The 21,866-nt window shown below is 34.2% G+C and overlaps 1 protein-coding gene across 1 annotated transcript in view; it reads left to right on the top strand.

Annotated features, from left to right (window-relative positions):
• LOC132744689 (uncharacterized) overlaps window positions 1–21,866 on the top strand; it is a 42,162-nt gene that overhangs the window by 978 nt on the left and 19,318 nt on the right. The window contains exons 2-5 of the mRNA XM_060733450.1: window positions 6,609–6,691; window positions 8,307–8,692; window positions 15,159–15,697; window positions 19,991–20,100. Of these exons, the coding sequence (XP_060589433.1) occupies window positions 6,631–6,691; window positions 8,307–8,692; window positions 15,159–15,697; window positions 19,991–20,100 (1,096 nt within the window). The 5' untranslated portion in view covers window positions 6,609–6,630. The remainder of the gene's footprint in view (window positions 1–6,608; window positions 6,692–8,306; window positions 8,693–15,158; window positions 15,698–19,990; window positions 20,101–21,866) is intronic.

Below are 21,866 nucleotides of genomic sequence, written 5' to 3' on the forward strand. Positions count from 1 at the left end.
GAAATATATAAAGCTAAGATATAACATAAGTACTATAAACGTTTCTACTATTAAGTTCAATGGCACTGTTGATGTTTTTGACGTGACCGTTGTATAACGTCACATATCAATCCATCCTCCTCGAAAGATCATCACAGGATTTTTGGCAGATTACTTACTGGTATTTCAACATGTTGATTTCAATATGCTTTTTGAAACACGATTTTATATTCTCATAAATGCCTTGACTTTCTTTTTTCTGACATGCACGACTACACTCTTAATAAATCATTTTAAGGAGTTCCCTGCATATTGTTGTGAAATGTCTAAGGTAGTTTTCACTCTTGCAAGTTTATTTCCACTTATTTTTAAATAGTTTCGAGTCTTGCCAGTGTCTAAGATATGTGGGATCTGTGGAATAAGTTGACACCAAGTTTAAACTTAAACTCTACGTCATCTGTACTAAAAAACGTATCTTTTGTCGATGTGTGAACATCTTTAACTGGCATTTTGATTTTTTGACATTTCTTGATTGGAGATTATTTTTCAAGTCCTTCTTGTCTTGAAATTTTTACTGGTTTTGTAATATCATTTGCTTTTAAAGTCCTTTTTACTTTTTTCAGTTTGGAATAATTCTAAAGTCTTTTGAGTATGATTTTAATGTTTCTGTTATTGTTGTCAAGCTGAGAAAATGTTATTTTAAGCCTTTGTTCTGATGTCCAAATTATGAACAATAGTATTTCCGAATTTTTTTTGAAGAGAAAGGGGGCAATGAAGACAACTGAATTCTTTCATTTTGCCTGTCAATAAACAAATAAATGCGTTAAATAATTAACGTTCTCTCCATTTAATCTTAAAAAATACTCACAAGTCAGGGTACAGATAAAATTCGTAAACTCACAAGTAGGATTCACAATCACCAGCAAGTAACGTTCAGTTTACGGAATTGACCTCCTTGGTTAAATTCTTAATTTAATGTTCAAAATACAGCAATATCTTTTGCAGATGACTAAATTATCGTTTGTTATTGATTATTTTAGTAGTTTGATATCACAATTCAATGTTTAACTAAATAAACCTTGAAATAAGACGGATTTTTGCTAGTGTTCAGTGTTGATCACCTGAAAGCAGTTCGTGAGTTTCGATTATTTTATAATTTTATTAATATTTATATTTTGCATAACTAAAACGCTTAATAAAGTTTCTCTTCTACGATATAAATAAAGATTTACTAACCTAACGTCCATAAGTGTCAATATAAATACCAATGTATTAAACAAGCTAGGCATCAGAAAATGGCTGACACTGACATCGTCTCACAAGATCCGGTTGGGGTTCAAATCCTTTATATACTGTGCCTACATGACCTAGTCAAAATATATTGACATGCCAAAGCTTGATTCTGAGATATTTTCGTTCTGGGGCAGAATCTCGCTTTAGTAGAGGCGAGATATTTCCCAGACACGAAAATAGCACAATATCTTGTCGCGCAGTACAATTAGTTGGACTAGGCTACACCTGTCCAAATTTGACAAGTAAACCATACACATGCAGCTATCTAAATTTTGAATTGTGCAGGAGCCACTTTTGTGCTCATGTGTTGCTATTGAAACTGTTTTTCATTTTCTGCTTAGTTATCCTATGACAATCACACCATATTCAAATGGGTACAGCTCATTGAATTTTCATAAAATATGTGTTTGATGGTAGAAAACATTTATCCTAAGTCAAAAATGAATTCACGAGTTTTATTTCATAACGAAAGTGTTGCCGTGTTATAAAGTTGTTCTGTGGTAAAAACTATCAGAGACGGATGAAGTTTTTGACAATATAAAAGTTTTTGAGCCCTTCGATTCAAAATATAAATATTACAAGTATGTACAACAGTGATCGGCCAGATCTTATTATCGGTAGTGCTAGCTTTATACAACTGATGAGGAAGCTAAGCGATATCTTTCGAATGAAGCCTTGACATCTTGTATTCCATATTCTCTTCCCTTCTTAAGGTATTCATGATTTAATTATTTGTACATGTACGTTATTCTGATCAAACTGCATCTGCGTCAAATCTTGAGCACAAAACACAAAGTAGAATTGAAACCTGGCAAGTTCATGTTCATTAAGTCGATTTGAAGTAAACGTGAAACATAATCTGTGTTATTACATATGTTTTTTAAAATGTATTTCAATTATATATAATACGCATGTATATACAAGTTATGTCTTCGAATACACATCAAATTCTGCATTAATCAGCATAGTGGTGGAGAGTTTGATTTTAAAGCTTAAGCGATGCAATCCTTTTTTTTTTTATTTATACTTAGATCTAGTTGAAATTAAATTGCACATAAAGTAACATTTACAAACATTTCACAACAACGTAATCCAGACAAGTAAAACCGCGCGAAATAGTTCATTCAAATTACAAAAATGTTTGATAATAAAAGTTCTTCGGAATTCTTTTTCTTACATTACTGTCGGTAACGTACTGAAGGTGTATTAAGTTTGCTTTGTCTTTACTTTCTTTATATGTTTGACTTCACGTAAATAGTCTATCCTATGTTATATATATGTTACACCAGAGGCTTTCGTTTATGAATTATGGGAGCATAACATCTTGAATAAGAAAATGTATTCGATGCTGTTTGTGTGACATTAGATATTTCATCATGATTTGGTATTTAAATACCAATTGTTCGGTGTAGCAAGGTATTATTAAGGGTGCTTTTTGTCAATGGCGTTCAATCTTGTAGATCTTTGTTTTTATTATTTCTAATTATATATTTAGACAACCTTATTTTGAATTTTTAAATTTTATTGTTTGCTTCAAAATTTGCATAAATTTGTTCTCTTTAAATGTATAGTTCTGGATTCATATATCATTACCCCAAAGTTATATACGGAAAAAAACTCTTTTTGCCAAAATGTCACAGTGGCTTTGCAATGAGTTAGTGATAGAAGTATGGTCATCTTCATATTGATGGAAAAAATGTAACCAAAATGCAGCAAAATTGTGAATTCTCTTCCTTCAGAACATGCTTTAACATACCCCAGAATGCAGCTATGGCAATGTAGATTTTCAAAAATTTTTGGGGGAGCATGCCCCCGAACCCCCCTGAACACAAGTGCCTACACATTGGTTTTTTTAAAGCTACTCCCCTGACAATAGACATTTTTTGAATTTTTAGCTCACCTGAGCTTGCTCAGGGTGAGCTTTTTGGATCGTTGAATGTCTGTCATCCGTCCACATTTGTTTGTTAACATTCTAGCGGTCACATTTTTTTCTCAATCTTCATCAAACCTTTTCAGGTTGCTTGTCCAGATAATTGCTCGGATGAGTTCAAACATTGGTCATCTCGGATGAAAAAATCGGTCACAGGAGCTAAAAATAGAAAAATCTTGTTAATACTAGTGGCTACCGTTTTGATCCAAATATCCTGGAAATAGGTCTGAAAGTTTGTTTTTATGATTTCTAGGTCAAGTTCGAATATGGGTCACCTGGGGTTAAAAACTAGGTCACATGGCCCAAATATGGAAAAACCTTGCTAACACTCTAGTGGTCACATTTTTGACTCAATTGTCATCAAACATGGTCGGGATGCATATCTAAGTAATTGCTCAGATGACTTCGAACATGGGTCATCTCTAATGAAAAACTAGATCACAGGAGCTAAAAAATAGAAAAATCTTGTTAACACTCTAGTGGCTACTGTTTCGATACAAATATCCTGGAAATTAGTCTGAAAGTTTGTTTTGATGATTTCTTGGTCAAATTTAGATATGGGTTACCTTGGATTAAAAACTAGGCGTGACCGCCAAATATGGAAAAAACCTTGTTAACACTCTAGTGGTCACATTTTTGACACAATTGTCATTAAACTTGGTCAGGATGCTTGTCTAATTGCTGGATGAGTTCCAACATGGGTCATCTCTGATGAAAAACTAGGTCACAGGAGCTAAAAATAGAAAAATCTTGTTAACTCTCTAGTTGCTACTGTTGTTATTCAAATATCTTGGAAATTGATCTGCAAGTTTGTTGTGATGATTTTTAGGTCAAGTTGAAATATGCATCACCTGGGATCAAAAACTAGGTCACACTGCCTAAATATGGTAAAACTTTGTTAACACTCTAGTGGTCACATATTTGACACAATTGTCATCAAACTTTGTCAGGATGCTTGTCTAAGTATTGCTCGGCAGTGTTGCATATAGAATTTCAAAATTATGGGGGATTGTCCCCCACTTATCTGAAAAATGTGGGGGATTGAAAAAAATATGGGGGACATACATTTACCTTATAATATGATGTACCAAAAAGAACACCCGATTTAGTACATATTTTAGTCATTACCACGAGTGAAATCAAACAAGGCTGAAGCATTCAAGATACGATGAAGATAAACTGAATAAAGTTGAAAAGATCGTCAAATACGGGACTTGACGCACATTGACTTCATTAAAATGGGCGATCTGCATCAAATATGCGCAAATCGCTCAATCGCGTGACCGAGCGCGGCCTAGATGCAACACTGCTCAGAAGAGTTTGATTGGTCAGGTGAGCGATCAAGGGCCATCTTTGCCCTCTTGTCTATAAAACACACTTCCTAATTTTGAAGTATTTGAAGTTTGTGTTCCAAGGCTTACTTAGTTCTTCATTCCAAGGAGATGAAGAAAAATCAAAGTGACACAGCACAAGGGCAGGACATAATTGTTCCTTTATTTCTTACAATAAACAATTTTTTTAATGGACCTCTGCTATTTCTCTGCTACGTTAATGACATGGTAACTAGTATTGATTTTGATTGCAAGTTAATGATAGTACAATAATGTTTCCGTACAAAGATCCAAAAGTTATAGCCAAAAAACTTCGAAAGGTTTTGGAGCGATGCTCTGATGCGTTAGTTGACAAATGGATAAAGAATAACCTAGGATGACAATAAATACCATGTATGTGCATTAGAGGGAAATTAATGTTCCATTGTGGTATTGACTCATTGTTCTAGGGCAGGATGAATATTTATTTTACATTCAAGATCAGACCAGAGTGTTTGTCCTATTTCATATTGTTTTGAAGAGTGATGCTTAGGTTAGGTATTTTGTAGCAGGACATTATTTTTTGCTTTATGATGGGCAAATCTTAGGCCCCTTCACAATTCAAATATCTGTTGATTTCATTTACAAAGGTTGTTTAAATCAAAGTCTAAGGGTCAAATTTGGTCCCACTGGGTGTCAAAATTGTATAAGCAACCATGGCAGTGGCTAGAAGCAAATGTTGACTTTCCTTTACCACCAATGACTGTCATGGCAACCATTGATTTTCTTTAGCAGGCAGTGTTTTTTATAGCAACCATTTACTTCCCTTAGCAACCATAGTTACATAGTGACTTCCATAGTTACTTCTGACCTCTTATTAGCAACCACAGGCTTTCCTTTTCAATCAGTGTCTACCATAGCAGCCATTAAATCTTTCCTTAACAACTAGTGATTTCCTTTGCATCCATTGACACCCTTTGTCAACATTTGTTTTTCAATAGCAACCATTGATTTTTAGTAGCAATCATCAACTTCCCTTAGCAATCAGTGTCTTTCTTAGCAACCATTGACTTTCCATAGCAACCTCTGTTTTTCTAAACAATTAATGAATTTCCATAGCAACCAGTGACTTCAATACCAACAGTTGATTTACCGAAACAACCAGTGACTGTTTTAAATGTGAAATATTTCAAATGTAGAATCAGTTGATTTATATTTAGACCTAATCTCTGCTTTTCATCTGTAGAGATTAATATTAAATGTTTCTTTTCATTTAGAGCCTTTATAGCAGGTGTCAAGTGGAATAATTAAGGGCCATACTTGTTTTATTTTGATCTTGAAATCCTTAAAATTTGTATCAACTGTTCTAGTTTCAAACAGGGTCAACACAAAATCAGCAGGTTAAGGAGAGTCGTTGTGAGAGTACAGAGTCAAAATTAGAATCAGGTTGGCTTATAATGAGATGTTAGATTAGATGTAAAATAGTTTTTTAATCCTGTAAATCAATTTTGATTTTATTTTAGGTTTAACTGTTTTCCTTAATTGATAAAATATACTTTTAATCTAATTATATCTGATTTGATCAAACATATAACCATTTACAACCATTTTGTATTGTGGAGTATATTGCCAAATTATTCCACTTCTTTTTCTTTTACTTCTATTATAGCATTTTGAAAATACATCTGATTAACAAGAGTATTCTAGTTCATACGTAAATTGTGAGATTATATGTGATAATAGTTACATATGTTTCTTATTAATCTCAGTTGATTGGTCTAACAAGTATTTTAAATGTATATGAATTTTATGTACTATATTTGTAAATGTGAGAAAGAGACTTAAATAAATAATCTTTGAGTGCTAGGTGCAATTAAGCCATTAGCTGTTAACTATAATTTGGCATACCAACCCTTTACAAGTGTGCTACTGTTGTTGACTGTTGTAACTGCTCAATCTCAGGATTCTGAGAATGAAATCTTTGTATTTAAAATGGCCAGTGGCAAATTCAAAGCAAGACATTTCATTACAAAAATTAAAGATTAAGGTCAATAAAAGCCTTCTTCTGAGATGGCATTTTTATTTTCTAATTTTAGCTATGATAAGAGAATAGCAAGTATGGCTACTGGACAAAAAAAAGGGAACTTAATGATACTTGGGAATATTGGAGAAGATAAAGGTAAATATTTATTTAAAGCATCAATATCACATCTCCAGGTTATTGCTGATTTTTTTTGTGAAAATTAATCACTTTATTGCACTTTTACTACTTTATAGGCTCTGCGAATTTTCACAAAAAAATTAGCCAAAATCTGGAAATGTGATATCATTTAAGACATCTTTGGAAGCAAAAGGGCATATTTAAAGCCCACATTATCACTTAAATGCATAATAGTGTACTGGTTGGGGACCACCAAAACCGGACAACCACCAAACCCGGACGGCCCCGAAAATGCTTAATTTAGTATTTTCTTTGTTCAGTGGTTGTCAGTCACATTTTTATCAACAATAAGTGCATGTTTCTTTAAAAATTAAGCAAATAAATATATTTCAACCACCGTAAATGGTAATATTTTAATGTCTATTTCAAGAATGTTGACGTTGAAATTCGGGGGTCAAGAAAACAATGCCTGACCTCATATACCAGCTATAATCATTTGCAGAGTGAATAATAGAATATCCAAAACTTCAGCATTTGTTGCTGAAATATTGGATATCATGTTAAAAATCAAAAATCAAAATATCCAAGCTTTTATCTGAATTACATCATGTCATGTACATATCTGTCCGGGCACATGGTACTGTAGTGTAGACAATTTAGGTTATTTTGATACCCTCCTTGTCGATCCTCAGATATAAGTGTTTATACAATCAGAAATAAATGAACTAGTTTGTTAGTTAGGAGAAGAACCTAGCTGAACTGTGTCAAATTTGTTGGTCTCTAGGTTAAGAATTATGAAATCTGTATGTAAAAATGTTCAAAAAGTGTCTGGTTGATGGTCCCCGACCAGTATATCTAAATGGGTAAATCTGCATTTTGTTACCTGTATTTTGTACAAAGAGATTGTTGCTTGCGCCACTCTTTCCATTTGCTAGTAGTGTCATTTGACAGATATGGTTTGATAATAAAATTACCGGGGCTGTCTGATTGCCTTAAGCTGCTTTTACATTGCACCCTGAGTCACATATATTAAAAAATGTGCAACAATGGCATGATTGTGGTCGTTTATGTCTGTTTTCTTCTCCTTTCATATATACCTGTGCATGCAACTTTTATGGAAGAATATTTTTTTCTGTAATTTTCTTTTCAAAGACTGGTTTAAACGGTTTATTTGTTTGCTTTTAGAAAAAGTAAAAAAGTTGCAGAAATCTATTGAAATCTATAAAATAATTACTTAATTTGTATAATTTTAATAAAAGAATGCACAAATAATGTTTTTGAAGCTGCATTCCGTATTTCTAGTCAAGTAAATTTGATCTTCTCTTAAAAAAACTGCCAGTTTTTTGTTAACAACACTATGAATTTATACTGTGTCACTTTAAGTACATAAGTTTAAAATGTTACATATCTTCTTTGTACTTTAAAGATATTTATTTAATATTTAAATAAAGACTGTGCAGCATTTATCAGAATTTTCAAATATCAAATTTGAGCATAATTTATTTTTAAGTACATACATAAAGCCTTTGGATGCAAACCAAATCTTTAAATTTATATCTTTAAAAGTGCCATTTATGCCCACATGTACCAGTATGTATGTTAGTAAGGATCAGTTTTATTCCTATATTTTCAGCCAAAAAAAGATTTACAGAAACATTTGAGGGAGATGAAGCTAAAGTCATATGTCATTTCTTTCAAGAAGAATTGACAGATATTGGATTAGTTGGATGCATAAAGAAGGAACCTGATAATGGACCAGTTAAGAGGCTGATTGTTGAATATTTTGAGAATGAAACAGAGCGTATCAAACCACTTTTGAGTGATTTGAAACAAGATTTATGTAGTCTTCCGCAGAAGGAAATTTCTTGTCCAAAATACAAAAGAAATGAACTGTCTGATTTTTTAAAAGAAAAAGAAAATGACAAAGATTTGTTAGTACTGCCAGATATAGCAGAAAGTAAAGTTAAGATTATTGGGAAAACTCAGGAAATGGTAGATGCGGCTGCTCATCTTTTTAAGGTAAGGTGTAGTGTTATTTTTAACTGTATGAAATATTTATTTTACATAAAACCATTATGTTTTTCATCATTGTAATATTTTTTACGTCATTGTATTTCTTTGTGCAATGATTTCTAAAATACGTGAGACTTTTTGTTTTGTTTATGACATAGATTATTAATTTATTGCTACTAAACCACTATGTTAGAAAGAAGTGGGTTTATTGAAAGTGACACATTTAACTTGATTATCCTCAAATAACATTTCAATATTTTTAGCTCACCTGAGCACAAAGTGCTCAAAAATAAGCTTTTGGGATCACTGTGTGTGTGTTGTGCGTTATTAATGGCATCAAAGTTTTTTTTAAAATAACATCTCCTATACCAATAGGCCAATTTTGTTAAAACTAAGGAAATTTGTTCCTGGCATGGAGCTTGTTTTAAGAATTCCATTCCATGCTAAATTCTGGTTGCCAATGCCAACAGAAAGAAAAAAAGTTCAAATATCTTCCTCTCAAAACCCCAAAGAGCTAGAGTTAAGATGTTTAACATGAAACATCTTCTAATAGGTGGCTACCAAGTTTGTTCAAATAAAGGCCCTATGGTTAAAATTGGTCATGTTTAAGGGGGTTATTGATTGTCCTTATATGTATATAGTAAAAAACAGAAAAAAATTCTTCTGTTATTCTATAGAGGCTTTAGCTAAGATATTGGTATGAATCATTGTCTACACATTTTTTTTTTACATTATAACCCTTGTGGCAAAATTGGCCCTGCCCCAGGGAAACATAGATTTTCATTATATATATTGCAAAAACTTTAAAAAAAATTCTTCTCTAAACCTACAAGAGCGAAAGCTTAGTTTTTAAAAATGGAACATTATGTAGTAGACCTCTGCTAAGTTTGTTAAAATTTTAGCCCTTGGGTCAAAATTGGTCCCATCCTAGGCGGTCATGGGTTTTAGCTCAACTATTCGATAACAATAAGTAGAGCTATACTAGTCACCCAAGCGTCGGCGTAACCACTTATGTTTAAGTTTTTGTAATACGTAAAATATTTCCAAAGTCCATTTACATATGGCTTTGAAACTTTGCACACTTGTTCACCATCATGACCCAAACCTGTGCACACTTGTTCACCATCATGACCCAAACCTGTAGACAGGAAGAAGAAAACTGTGTCAAGCATTTTGACAGAATTATGCCCCTTTTTCGACTTATAGTTTACTTTAAATGTTGTGTACCACCTCAAATATTTTCAAAGTCCATTGGCATATAGCTTTGAAACTTTGCACACTTGTTCATTATTATGCCCCCAACCTGTAGATAGGAGGAGGTAACTCTATCAAGCATTTTGACAGAATTATGCCCCCTTTTTCGACTTAGAATTTATGTTAAAGTTTGCGTACCACCTCAGGTATTTTCATATTTTATTGATATCTTGCTTTGAAACAAGTTGGAATTTTATACACCTTTTTGTGAGCAAAATATGACTCTCTCCAAGGCCTATAACATGGATGTGTAAAAAAAAATAGCCCTTATGTGAACTTAGAAAATTTTACATTATCAAGGCTCTTTTACTATCAAGCACTTAGAATAGTCGAGTGTGCTGTCATACCGACAGCTCTTTTTCCTTATCTAGCAAATACTTAAAAAATCTTTTTGAAAACTGCAAGGGCTATATCTAAGATATGTAGCAACAAAAATTGTTCAAATGATACCCCTTGGGTAAAATTGGTGACTTACCATAGTTACCAATGACTCCCATAGCAACCATTGACTTTCAGCGGCAATCATAAATTTCCATACTGAGCAACCAGTAATTTTCAATAGCAGCCACTGACGTAGCAACCAGTGACTTTCCATAACCACCAGTGACTTACAAAGCAACCATTGACTTTCCATAGGAACCTTAGACCTCTTTTGCTGACAGTGACTTTCCATAGCAACAAGTGCCTTTCCATGGCAACAATTGACTTTCCATAGCAAACAGTGACAAATATTGTAACCATTGACTTTCCATAGCACCCAGTGACCAATATTACAACAAATGACTTTCCTTAGCACCCAGTGACCATTATTGCAATTCAACTGTTGACTTTCCACAACAACAATTGACTTTCATATCAACCAGTTTCCTTTTACCAACATCAACCAGTAATGTTTTTACATGTGCACTATTTCAGACACAAATATGAACTTTGTAATATCAGTTTAAGATTGACATTTAATATGTGCTTTTGCTTATAGTTTATAATATCACTTGTTCATTGTTGTTAAGATTATTATGCCCCCCTTCAAAGAAGTTGGGGTATATTGCTATGCATGTCTGTCTGTCGGTCGGTCCGTAGACCAAATTGTTTCTGAGTGATAAGAATAAAGAACTCTTAGGCTTAGGAACTTCAAACTTGGTATGATGATTGCTCATGACCAGTAGATGACCCCTAATGATTTTGGGGTCAAAGGTCAAGGTCGCATTGACCTTGTAGGTAAAAACAGTTTCCAATCAATAACTAAAGAATGCTGAGGCCTAGGAACTTCAAACTAAGTATGATGATTGTTCATGGCCAGTATGATGATTGTTCATGACCAATAGATGACCCCTATTGATTGTGGGGTAAAAGGGTAAAAGGTCAAGGTCACATTGACCTTGTAGGTAAAACGGTTTCGGATCAATAACTAACCAACACTTAGGCCTAGGTACTTCAATCTTGGTATGATGATTGGTCATGACCAGAAGATGACCCATACTGATTTTTTGGTCAAAGGTCAAGGTCACTTTGAATTTGTAGATAAAAACAGTTTACGATCAATAACTAAAGAACACTTAGGCCTAGGAACTTCAAACTTGGTATGATTATTGCTCATCATTTGATTTTGGGGTCAAGGGGTCAAAGGTCAAGGTCACATTGACCTGTCTGTAAAAACAATTTCTGATCAATAACTTGACAACCAATGAGCTTTTGGCCCTCAACTTCGTAGGTGCATTGGACTTGGCAAGTAGATAAATTTATTGATTCTTGGGTCAAGGGGTCAAAGGTCAAGGTCATATTGACCTTATAGGTAAAAAAACCATTTTAGATCAATAACTTGACAAGCTATGGGCTGTTGTCCCTCAAACTTTGTAGGTGCATTGGTCTTGGCCAGTAGATGGCCCCATTGATTTTAGGGGTCAGGAGCCAAAGGTCAAGGTTGCATTTACCTCATATGTGAAAACAGTATTCTATCAATAACTGGACAACCCATGGACCCTTGACATTCAAGCTTTATAGATGCATTGCTCTTGGTCAGAAGATGACCTCAATGGATTTTTGGGGTTAAGGGCTTAGAGGTCAAGATCACATTGACCTTATAGTTAAAAAACGCTTTCTGATCAATATCCCAACGACTCATGGGATCTTTGACCTTCAAACTTCACAGGTGCATTGGTCTTGGCCAGTAGATAACCCATATTGATTTAAGGGTCAAAGGTCAATGTCTTATCGACCTTGTACATATAGACAGTTTCTGACCAATAACTCAACAACTCAAGTTGCCTTGGTTGCTATTTTTTATTAAACTAGAAATGCTTTTGGTATACACATTTCAAGGTCTTATGTAATATAACAACTTGTCTATCATTTATGAGGCCTACATGATTCATAAAAGTTATGCATACAATATTTGGTAGATTTGTAATAACTTTGTTATAAATTTGCTGCACACAACCTTTGCGGTCACAATTACCTAGTGACTATTCCTGACCAGTAGATATTGATTTTTTGATCACTAGGATATAAGTCAGTCATAATAACCTGATGGCACAACAATTGGCTGCCGATAGGGGCATACGTGTTTTACAAACATATCTTGAAGTTGTTTATATTCAGGTGAGTGATATTAGGGCCATTATGGCGCTCTTGTTAATGAATTTCAGACTCATTGAATTAAATCAGTGTATTGTATTATGAAAATGGTTCAAATGCTATTTCTGAAACTGTAAGTCTCAGGTAAGCGATTTAGGGCTGTTTATGATTGTCCTTTTGCTAATCCCCCTCTGCATAACGGAAAGGGGATTATAGGAATGGCCTGTCTGTCAGTCCATCTGTCCACACTACCGAATAGGGTTAGGGGGCCATCTAACTGTATACAGAACAAAAGAGAACAACAGAGTTCATTCCGTAACAATGAGTAAGGGACCATTGGCCCTCTATTAAAAAAAAGAAAATAACAAAATAAATGGCCCCTTATTCCATTTCGGCTGGACATCCGTCTGTCCAGACTTCTGTCCTTTCGTAATACTTTCGTGTCCGCTCAATATCTTTTAAACAGCTGAAATTTTATAAAATAATTTGGCACATGTGATCACCATTATGAGATGATATGCAGCACAATAATTGGGTTGCTATCCCCAAGGTCAAGGTCACACTTAAAGGTCAAGTACAAAAATGTACATTTCATGTCCTCTCTAAAACTTTTAAATTTCTGAATTTTTTTTTAAAATAACTTGGCACAAATGATCACCATCATAAGATGACGTGCAAAGCGTAATAATTGGGTTGTTACCCCCAAGGTCAAGGTCACACTGAAAGGTCAAGTATAAAAATGTACATTTCATGTCAGCTCTATAACTTTTAAACCGCTTCAAAAATTTTGAAATAACTTTACACCAGTTATCACCATTATGAGACGATTTGCAGAGAGCAATAATTGGGTTGCTACCCTTAAGGTCAAGGTCATACTTTAAAGTCATATGTTAAAAAGTCTACATTTCATCATCATGTCTGCTTTATAACTTTTAAACGGCTTAGTTTTTTTTTGGTGATCGCTTTTCGTGCGGTGTCCGTCCAGCGTCCGTAAACTTTTACTTTAAATGACATCTCCTCATGAACCACTAAGCCAATTTCATCCAAACTTCACAGGAATGTTCCTTTGGTGGTCACCTTTAAAAATTGTTCAAAGAATTTAATTCCATGCAGAACTCTGGTTGCCATGGCAACCAAAAGAAAAATCTTTAAATACCTTCTTTTAAAAAATCAAAAGAGCTAGAGCTTAGATATTTGGCATGAAACATCTTCTAGTGAGTGTCTACCAAGTTTGTTCAAATAAAAGCCCTGGGGTTAAAATTTGCCCCGCCCCAGGGGGTCATTGATTTTCCCTATATGCATATAGTAATAAACTTTAAAAAAATCTTTATTTAAAGAACCCAAAGAGTCAGAGCTAAGATATTTAGCATGAAACATGTTCTAATGGGTGTCTACCAAGTTTGTTAAAATAAAAGCCCTGGGGTCAAAATTGGCCCTGCCCCCGGGTCATTGATTTTCCTTAAATGTGTATAGCAAATACTTCTTTTAAAAACCCAAATTGCTAGAGTTTAGATATTAAGCATGAAACATCTTCTAGTGAGTGTCTACAAAGTTTGTGCAAGTAAAAGCCCTGGGGTCAAAATTGGCCCAGCCCAGGGGTGTCATTGTTTTTAACTATATGTGTATAGTAAAAATTTAAAAAATCTTCTTTTGAGAAAAACCCTAGAGCTAGAGCTAAGATGTTTTGCATGAAACATCTCCTAATGGGTGTCTACCAAGTTTGTTCAAATAAAAGTCCTTGGGTTAAAAATGGTGGGGGGGGACTCCCGGGAGGGGGGGGGGGGGTCATTGATTTTCCTTTTATATGTGTGTAGAAAAACTTGAAAAATTTTCTTTTAAAAAACTCATATAGCTAGAGCTTAGATATTTAGCATGAAACATCTGCTACTGGGTGTCTACCAGGTTTTTTCAAATAAAAGCCCTGGGGTTTAAATTGGCTCCGCCTGGGGGCCTATATACAGGTGAGTGACTTCAGGGTCAACATGGCCCTCTTGTTATAGATTACTTGGCACAAGTGATCCCCATTGTGAGATGATGTGCAGAGCATAATAATTGGGTTGCTACTCCCAAGGTCAAGGTCACATTTTAAGGTCAAGTGCTAAAAAGCTACATTTCTTGTCTGCTTTAAACTTTAAAACCGCTGAATTTTTAAAAAAATAACTTAACACAAGTGATCACCATCATGGGATAATGTGCAGAGTGCAATAATTGGGTTCCTACCCTCAAGGTCAAGGTCACAATTAAAGGTCAGTTGTTAAAAAGTCTACATTTCATGTCTGCTTCATAACTTTAAACTGCTGAAAAATATTTGAAATAACTTGGCAGAAATGATCACCATTATGACATGATGTGCAGAACCCAACATCATGGTTGCTACCCCCGAGGTCAAGGTTAAAAGTTCTCCATAACTTTTTGAATTTATTGAAGATTTTGAATAACTTTGCACAAATAATTACTATCATGAGGCTATAATTATGCTTATAATACATAGGAAGTAACATCAAGGTCATATGACGGTCTGTTAAAGGTCAAGAAGTACACATTCATGTCTGCTGCGGAAGGGGATTTAGCTGTCCTTCAGACTGCCTTGTTTATTTTTGTGATTTCATTAATCTAATATTTTGTTATTTGTTTTTTTGTATAGATTAAAACTGGTGAAGTAAAAGTTACAGGAAGAGGAGCTCGTCAGATATCCAAAACAAGTGAAGACAAACCTTCAAATTCATCTATTGTTGCAGGCGAAAACAATAAACAGTATTCTAATATAGACGAACATAGAAAAAAAAGTTTTAAAGAAAGCAGTTCAAAGTTTAGTAGTTCCCAAAACAACTTCTCTGGATCTATGAGTTCATCTTGGAGAAATTTTGCCGGTTCCTCGACAGATGATTTTAGGTTTGAGGTGGAACTGAGCGGTGGAATGCTTTTGAAAGTTTACAAGGCTTCTATTACTAGAGTGAATGTTGATGCAATTGTCAATGCAGCAAATGATACCATGATGCATGGGGGCGGCGTTGCTAGGGTGATTTCCGAGGCAGCAGGGTATGACTTAGACAGAGAAAGTAGGCAGTATATTGAAAGACATGGTCAACTTGGAGTTGGTAAGAATATTGTAACAACTGCAGGGAGACTTCCATATAAGGCTGTGATACATGCTGTAGGTCCAATGTGGCATGACTATAATAGGTAAAGTAAATATTTTTGCTATTGGTAACATATTAAAGGGATACTCAGGCAAAATAATGACAAAAATATAAAAATGATTTTGTGTTCTGAAATCACACTTAAATGACATTTCTTAAAGTCCCAGCATGAATTTCTGTATAAATGCTATATATTTTGGGTTTTGAAGATTAAATATATCTATATATGTTGAACGAAATTTAGACGCCAACAGAATCACCGAAAAGTTTAAAAACAAGTCATGTGATTTGAACAAACCCTGGACGTTACAATAGCAGGTATTATGGATATTGTATGATTGAAACAAGTCCAACTTATTAATTTGACATGTTCTTCAACGTTTCCAGAGTACACAGTGACAGCTATTGTGAAATCTTAGCGCTCTAACCTGACCCACGCGGGTCAAGTTAGGAAAACACCATTTTATTCTTTATATGGAGAAATGTTTTGTTCCTTTGACTGTTTAGTGTATTCATTTTGAGGACATTTACAGAATAATGAATGAAAAATTCAAAACTAAGAAATGAAAATTTTGCCTGTGTCTCCCTTTAAAGGGGCACCACTCAAGTTTTTTGACATAACTGGACTTGGTATAGTTTTTAGCTCTACTATTCGATAAGAATAAGTAGAGCTATTGTAGTCACCCGAGCGTCGGCGTTGGTGTCCGCGTCGGCATAACCACTTTATGTTAAAGTTTTTGTAATACGTCAAATATTTTCAAAGTCCATTGACATATGGCTTTGAAACTTTGCACACTTGTTCACCATCATGACCCCATCCTGTAGGCAAGAGGAGGTAACTGTATCAAGCATTTTGACAGAATTATGCCCCTTTATTGACGTAGAATTTACGTTAAAGTTTTTGTAATACCTCAAATATTTTCAAAGTCCATTGACATATGGCTTTGAAACTTTGTACACTTGTTCACCATCATGACCCCAACCTGTAGACAGGGGGAGGTAACTGTATCAAGCATTTTGACAGAATTATGCCCCTTTTTCGACTTAGAATTTACGTTAAAGTTTTTGTAATACCTCAAATAATTTCAAAGTCCATTGACATATGGCTTTGAAACTTTGCACACTTGTTCATCATCATGACCCCAACCTGTAGACAAGAGGGGGTAACTGTATCAAGGATTTTGACACAATTATGCCCCTTTTTCGACTTATAATTTACGTCAAAGTTTTTGTAATATCTCAAATATTTTCAAAGTCCATTGACATATGGCTTTGAAACAAGTTGAAATTTTATAGACTTCTTTGAGAGCATTATAGGACTCTCTCCAAGGCCTTTACTGTAATATGGATTTAAAGAAAAATTTTACCCTTTTCCTTACTTAGAAAATTTTACATTATCAATGCCTTTTTTACTATCAAGCACTTAGAATAGTCGAGCGTTGCTGTCCTATCGACAGCTCTTGTTCAAGATTAATGTTACATTTGATGTAGGGTAAGACCAATAACTTGTGTGAAAAATATCAGATCATTTGCTCATTCTGTTTTCCCTGAATAAAAATTTTTATTGTCAATTGTATGCCGTACAGTACACAACCCTAGTATACATTCATATGCCTAGCAATACACAGCCTTAGTAAATAATTGTTTGCCTGATAATATACTGCCCTAATATACATTTGAATGCCAAACAATACACAACCTTAGAAAACGTTTGTATGCCTGACAATACACAGCCCTAGTATACATTTGAATGCCTGGCAATACACAGCCCTACTATACATTTGTATGCCTAGCAATACACAACCCTAGTAAACATTTGTATGCCTGGCAATACACAGCTCTAGTATACACTAGAATGCCTGACAATACACAACCGTAGTAAACAATTGCATGCTTCACAATACATAGCCCTTGTAAACATTTGTATGCCTGGCAATACACAGCCCTACTAAACATTTGTATGCCTGGCAATACACAACCCTAGTAAACATTTGTATGCCTAGCAATACACAGACCCAGTCAAAATTTGTATGCCTGGCAATACACATGCGTTGTATACATTTGCATGCCTTGCAATACACAACCCTAGTATAAATTTGAATGCCTGGTAATACACAACGTAGTACACATTTGTATGCCTTGCAATACACAACCCATGTTATACCCCCACCACAAAATGTGGGTGGGGGGGGCTATAATGGATTTGCTTTGTCGTGTACGTCCGTCTCCATTATCGTGTCCACTCTATAAATCCTATACCAATTGAAGGATTTTTTTCAAACTTGACTCAATTGTTCACCTTAACAAGGGGATGTGCAGAACCCATGTTGCCCATGTGTCAGCTCAAGGTCACAATTGAAGGTCAAATATCAAATAATCCAATATAAGACAGTATGTCATGTCTGTTCTGTAAGTCCTACACTAATTGAAATATTTTCTTCTAACTTGAACTTACTTGGCTCAAATGTTCACCTCAACAAGAGGATGTGTAAGATGTGTACGGAGAGAGTTTTCAAAAAAGCTTTACAAGCTTCCTACTCAATCCGTAAATTTTATTTTATGTAATTCATTATGTAAATGTGTGGATTATCAATAAAATATTGTTTAAACTAACAAGAGGATGTTTATTGCATGCTTCACAATACATGCTCAAGGTCAAGGTCACAATTGAAGGTCAAATATCAAACAATAAAATATTAGACAGTAAGTTGTGTCCGCTCTGCAAGTCCTAAGCTAATAGAAAGATTTTCTTCAAACTTGGCTCAAATGTTCACCTCAACGAGGGGATGTGCAAAACCCATGTTGCCCATGTGTCAGCTCAAGGTCAAGATCACAATTAAAGGTCAAATATCAAACAATCAAATATTAGACAGTGTGTCCTGTCCGCTCTGTAAGTCCTAAACTAATTGAAAGATTTTCTTCAATCTCGGCTCAATGTTCACCTCAACAAGGTAATGTGCAGAATCCATGTTGTCCTTTTGCCGGCTTAAGGTCAAGGTCACACTTGAAGGTCTAAAATTGACTTAAAAAATATTCTTAAATTGTAACATGTATTTGAATATTTCTGAAACTAGGAAAGGTATTTGCTTGAAACTGAAAATATATATGAAGTGTCACAATTAAGATATGCAGGTCAAGTTTCATAACTCTGTATTGCATTTTGACAAAGTTATGCCCTTTTTGAAGCCTTTAAATTTACATACAATCAAATATTAGACAATATGTCGTGTCTGCTCTATAAATTCTATACTAATGGAAGGATTTTCTTCAAACTTAACTCAAATGTTCACCCCAACTGGGCAATGTGCAGAACCCATCTTACCCTTGTACCAGCTTAAGGTCAAGACCACACTTGAAGATCAAAAATTGACTTAGAAAATGTTATGAAATTCTAAAATGTACTTGAATATTTCTAAAACTAGAACAGATAATCATTTGAAACTACAAATATATACGAAGTGTCGCAAGTAAGATATGCAGGTCAAGTTTCTTAACTAAAAAAAGTGTGGGGGGGATACTTTTGTATTGTATTTTGACCAAGTTAAGTCCATTTTTATGTCTTTAAATTTATTCACTATAATATTTCTTAAACCAGAACAGATATTTACTTGAAACTTAAAATTTATATGAATGGTTACAAGCAAGCTCAGATGAAGAAAATTCTACAATTCCAACAATTATGACACAAGTTATGCCCCTTTTAGGCTTATAAAATGTTCTGATATAACCATTAATACTTAAATGTTTCTGAAACTAGAACAGATATTCACTTGAAACTATATAAGATATGAAGGGTCACAAGTAAGTTCAATATGCAAAGTTTTTCCACTCTTAATTTCATTTTGACATAATTATGCTTTTTCTTAACTTCTGACACTGCTTTTGTTTGTTTTAGTACATTGGGGAAATGAAAGGTTATTTGTAACTGTTTCGAACATGATTTGACAATATATATTTATACATGTACTATTACCTGTACAATTTGTCTTTTTTTTCACCAGTGATAATTTCTTTTTATGTATATGTATTTGTGCCACTAAAGTTATTCCCTTAACCACCGTTCCAAGTCGTCTTCTGTGAAGGACATTGGTGGGGGTATGAATCGCATTCAGCAATAGTTCTTGTATACATTGGAGAGAACATTGCAATTCTTTGAATAATTTTAAAATTCTTGCTTAAAATTTTCATTATCAAGAGATAATGTGCTGTATGCAATATTAAGGTCCTTGGCTTATTTGTCATTTTCAAAAAATATTGTAGTTCACAATTACATATACTTATTTTTTTCAATATTTAGCATTTCTGTTTGAGTTATTCTAATATTTTTGGCTTCTAGGAATAAGAAGTTGGAATGCCTGGATGATCTGTTTGACTGTGTCTGGAACATACTAGAGACATGTAAAGATAAACGTTACAGAAGAGTTGCAATGTCAGCAATTAGTGCAGGTATTGGATTTTAGATAAAAAATGTGAATTGTTGCTTGATTTTAGGTTTACTTTTATTTTCGAAAAAAGAAAATAGAGGTATTGTTACAGTCATGTCAGTGTTAACATTGCTGTTGCTGTCTGCAAACTTGTACCTTGATCATAACTTTTTAAGTTCTTGGTGTATTGTCTTCATACTTGGCCACAACAACCCTTGGGACAAGACTTTCAAGTAGACCAGACTAACCTTGACTAATCATTCATAAAGGACCTTAACCTTCAAGGTTAAATGTCTAAATTGTGCTTGTTTTTTGCTGAGTTTGTTATTAGTGGCTATTACTTTGTTGTTTTGAAGGAGTTGTCTTCAAATTTGAACGAAATATCTTAGGATAGACCTTCAAGTAAACCAGAAAGACTTTGACCTTAACTCATAGATGACCTTGACCATGAAGGTCAAATTATTAAAATTTTTAATCCCCTTCAGCATAGCAGGAAGGGGATTAAAGGATTGGCCTCCGTCTGTCTGATCGTCTATCTGTAAAACTTTCATGTCTATAACTTTTAAAACGCTGAAATTATTTTTGAAATAACTTAGCACAAGTGATCACCATTATGAGACTATGTTCAAAGCACAGTAATTGGGTTGCTACTTCAAGTCAAGGTCACACTTATAGGTCAAATGTTGAAAGTTTACATTTCGTGTTCGCTCCATAATTTTTAAACCGCTGAAACTTTTTTGAAATAACTTAGCACAAGTGATCCCCATTATAAGAACATGTGCAGAACGCAAAAATTGGGTTGCTACTTCCAAGGTCAAGGTCACACTTTAAGGTCAAGTGCTAAAATGTCTACATTTTGTGTCCACTCCATAACTTTAAAACTGCTGAAAAAAATTGAAAAAAAAAAACTTGGCACAAGTGATCACCATCATAGGATGTTGTGCAGAGTCCAATAATTGGGTTGCTACCACCAAGGTCAAGGTCACACTTAAAGGTCAATTGTTAAAAAGTCTAAATTTCATGTCCGCTTCATAACTTTTAAAGTGCTGAAATTTTTTTGAAATCACTTGGGGCACAAGTGATCATCATCATAAGATGATATGCAGAGTGCAATAATTGGGTTGCTACCCTTAAGGTCAAGGTCACACTTAAAGGTCAAGTGTTAAAAAGTCTACATTTCCTGTCCACTCCATAACTTTTTAACCGCTGAAATATTTTTAAAATAACTTGGCAGAATGATCATCATTATGACATGATGTGCAGAACCCAACATCCAGGTTGTTACCCCCAAGGTCAAGGTTAAATGTTCTCCATAACTTTTTGACTTTATGGAAGATTTTAAATAACTTGGCACAAATAATTACTATCATTAGACTATATGCTTATAATATACATGACACAACATCAAGGTTATGGTCTGTTAAAGGTCTAGAAGTACTAATGCATGTCTGCTGCAGAAGGGATTTAGCTGTCCTTCAGACTGCCTTGTCTCTCTTTTTTGCTGTAACTGGCTACAACTTTGTTATTGAATAAATTGACTTCATATTTCGACATTTTAAAGGTGAGACCCTTCATGTATATCAAACTCAAATTGATCTTGACTTATATTTGACCGTTACCTTCAGGCCAAATTATTAAATTTTCAATAACTATTTCCATATTTGGCTGTAACTGGATATTAAAAAATATATATTGATGGATTATCTTCATATTTTGTCAAAATAACATTTTTTACAAAAAGACCTTATAAATTGTTGAACTGACTTTTACCTTGAGCTTTAAATACCC

The sequence above is a fragment of the Ruditapes philippinarum genome, unplaced genomic scaffold (assembly GCF_026571515.1).
Source record: "Ruditapes philippinarum isolate M1 unplaced genomic scaffold, ASM2657151v2 ctg308_1_1_1_1, whole genome shotgun sequence".
NCBI lineage: Eukaryota > Metazoa > Mollusca > Bivalvia > Venerida > Veneridae > Ruditapes > Ruditapes philippinarum.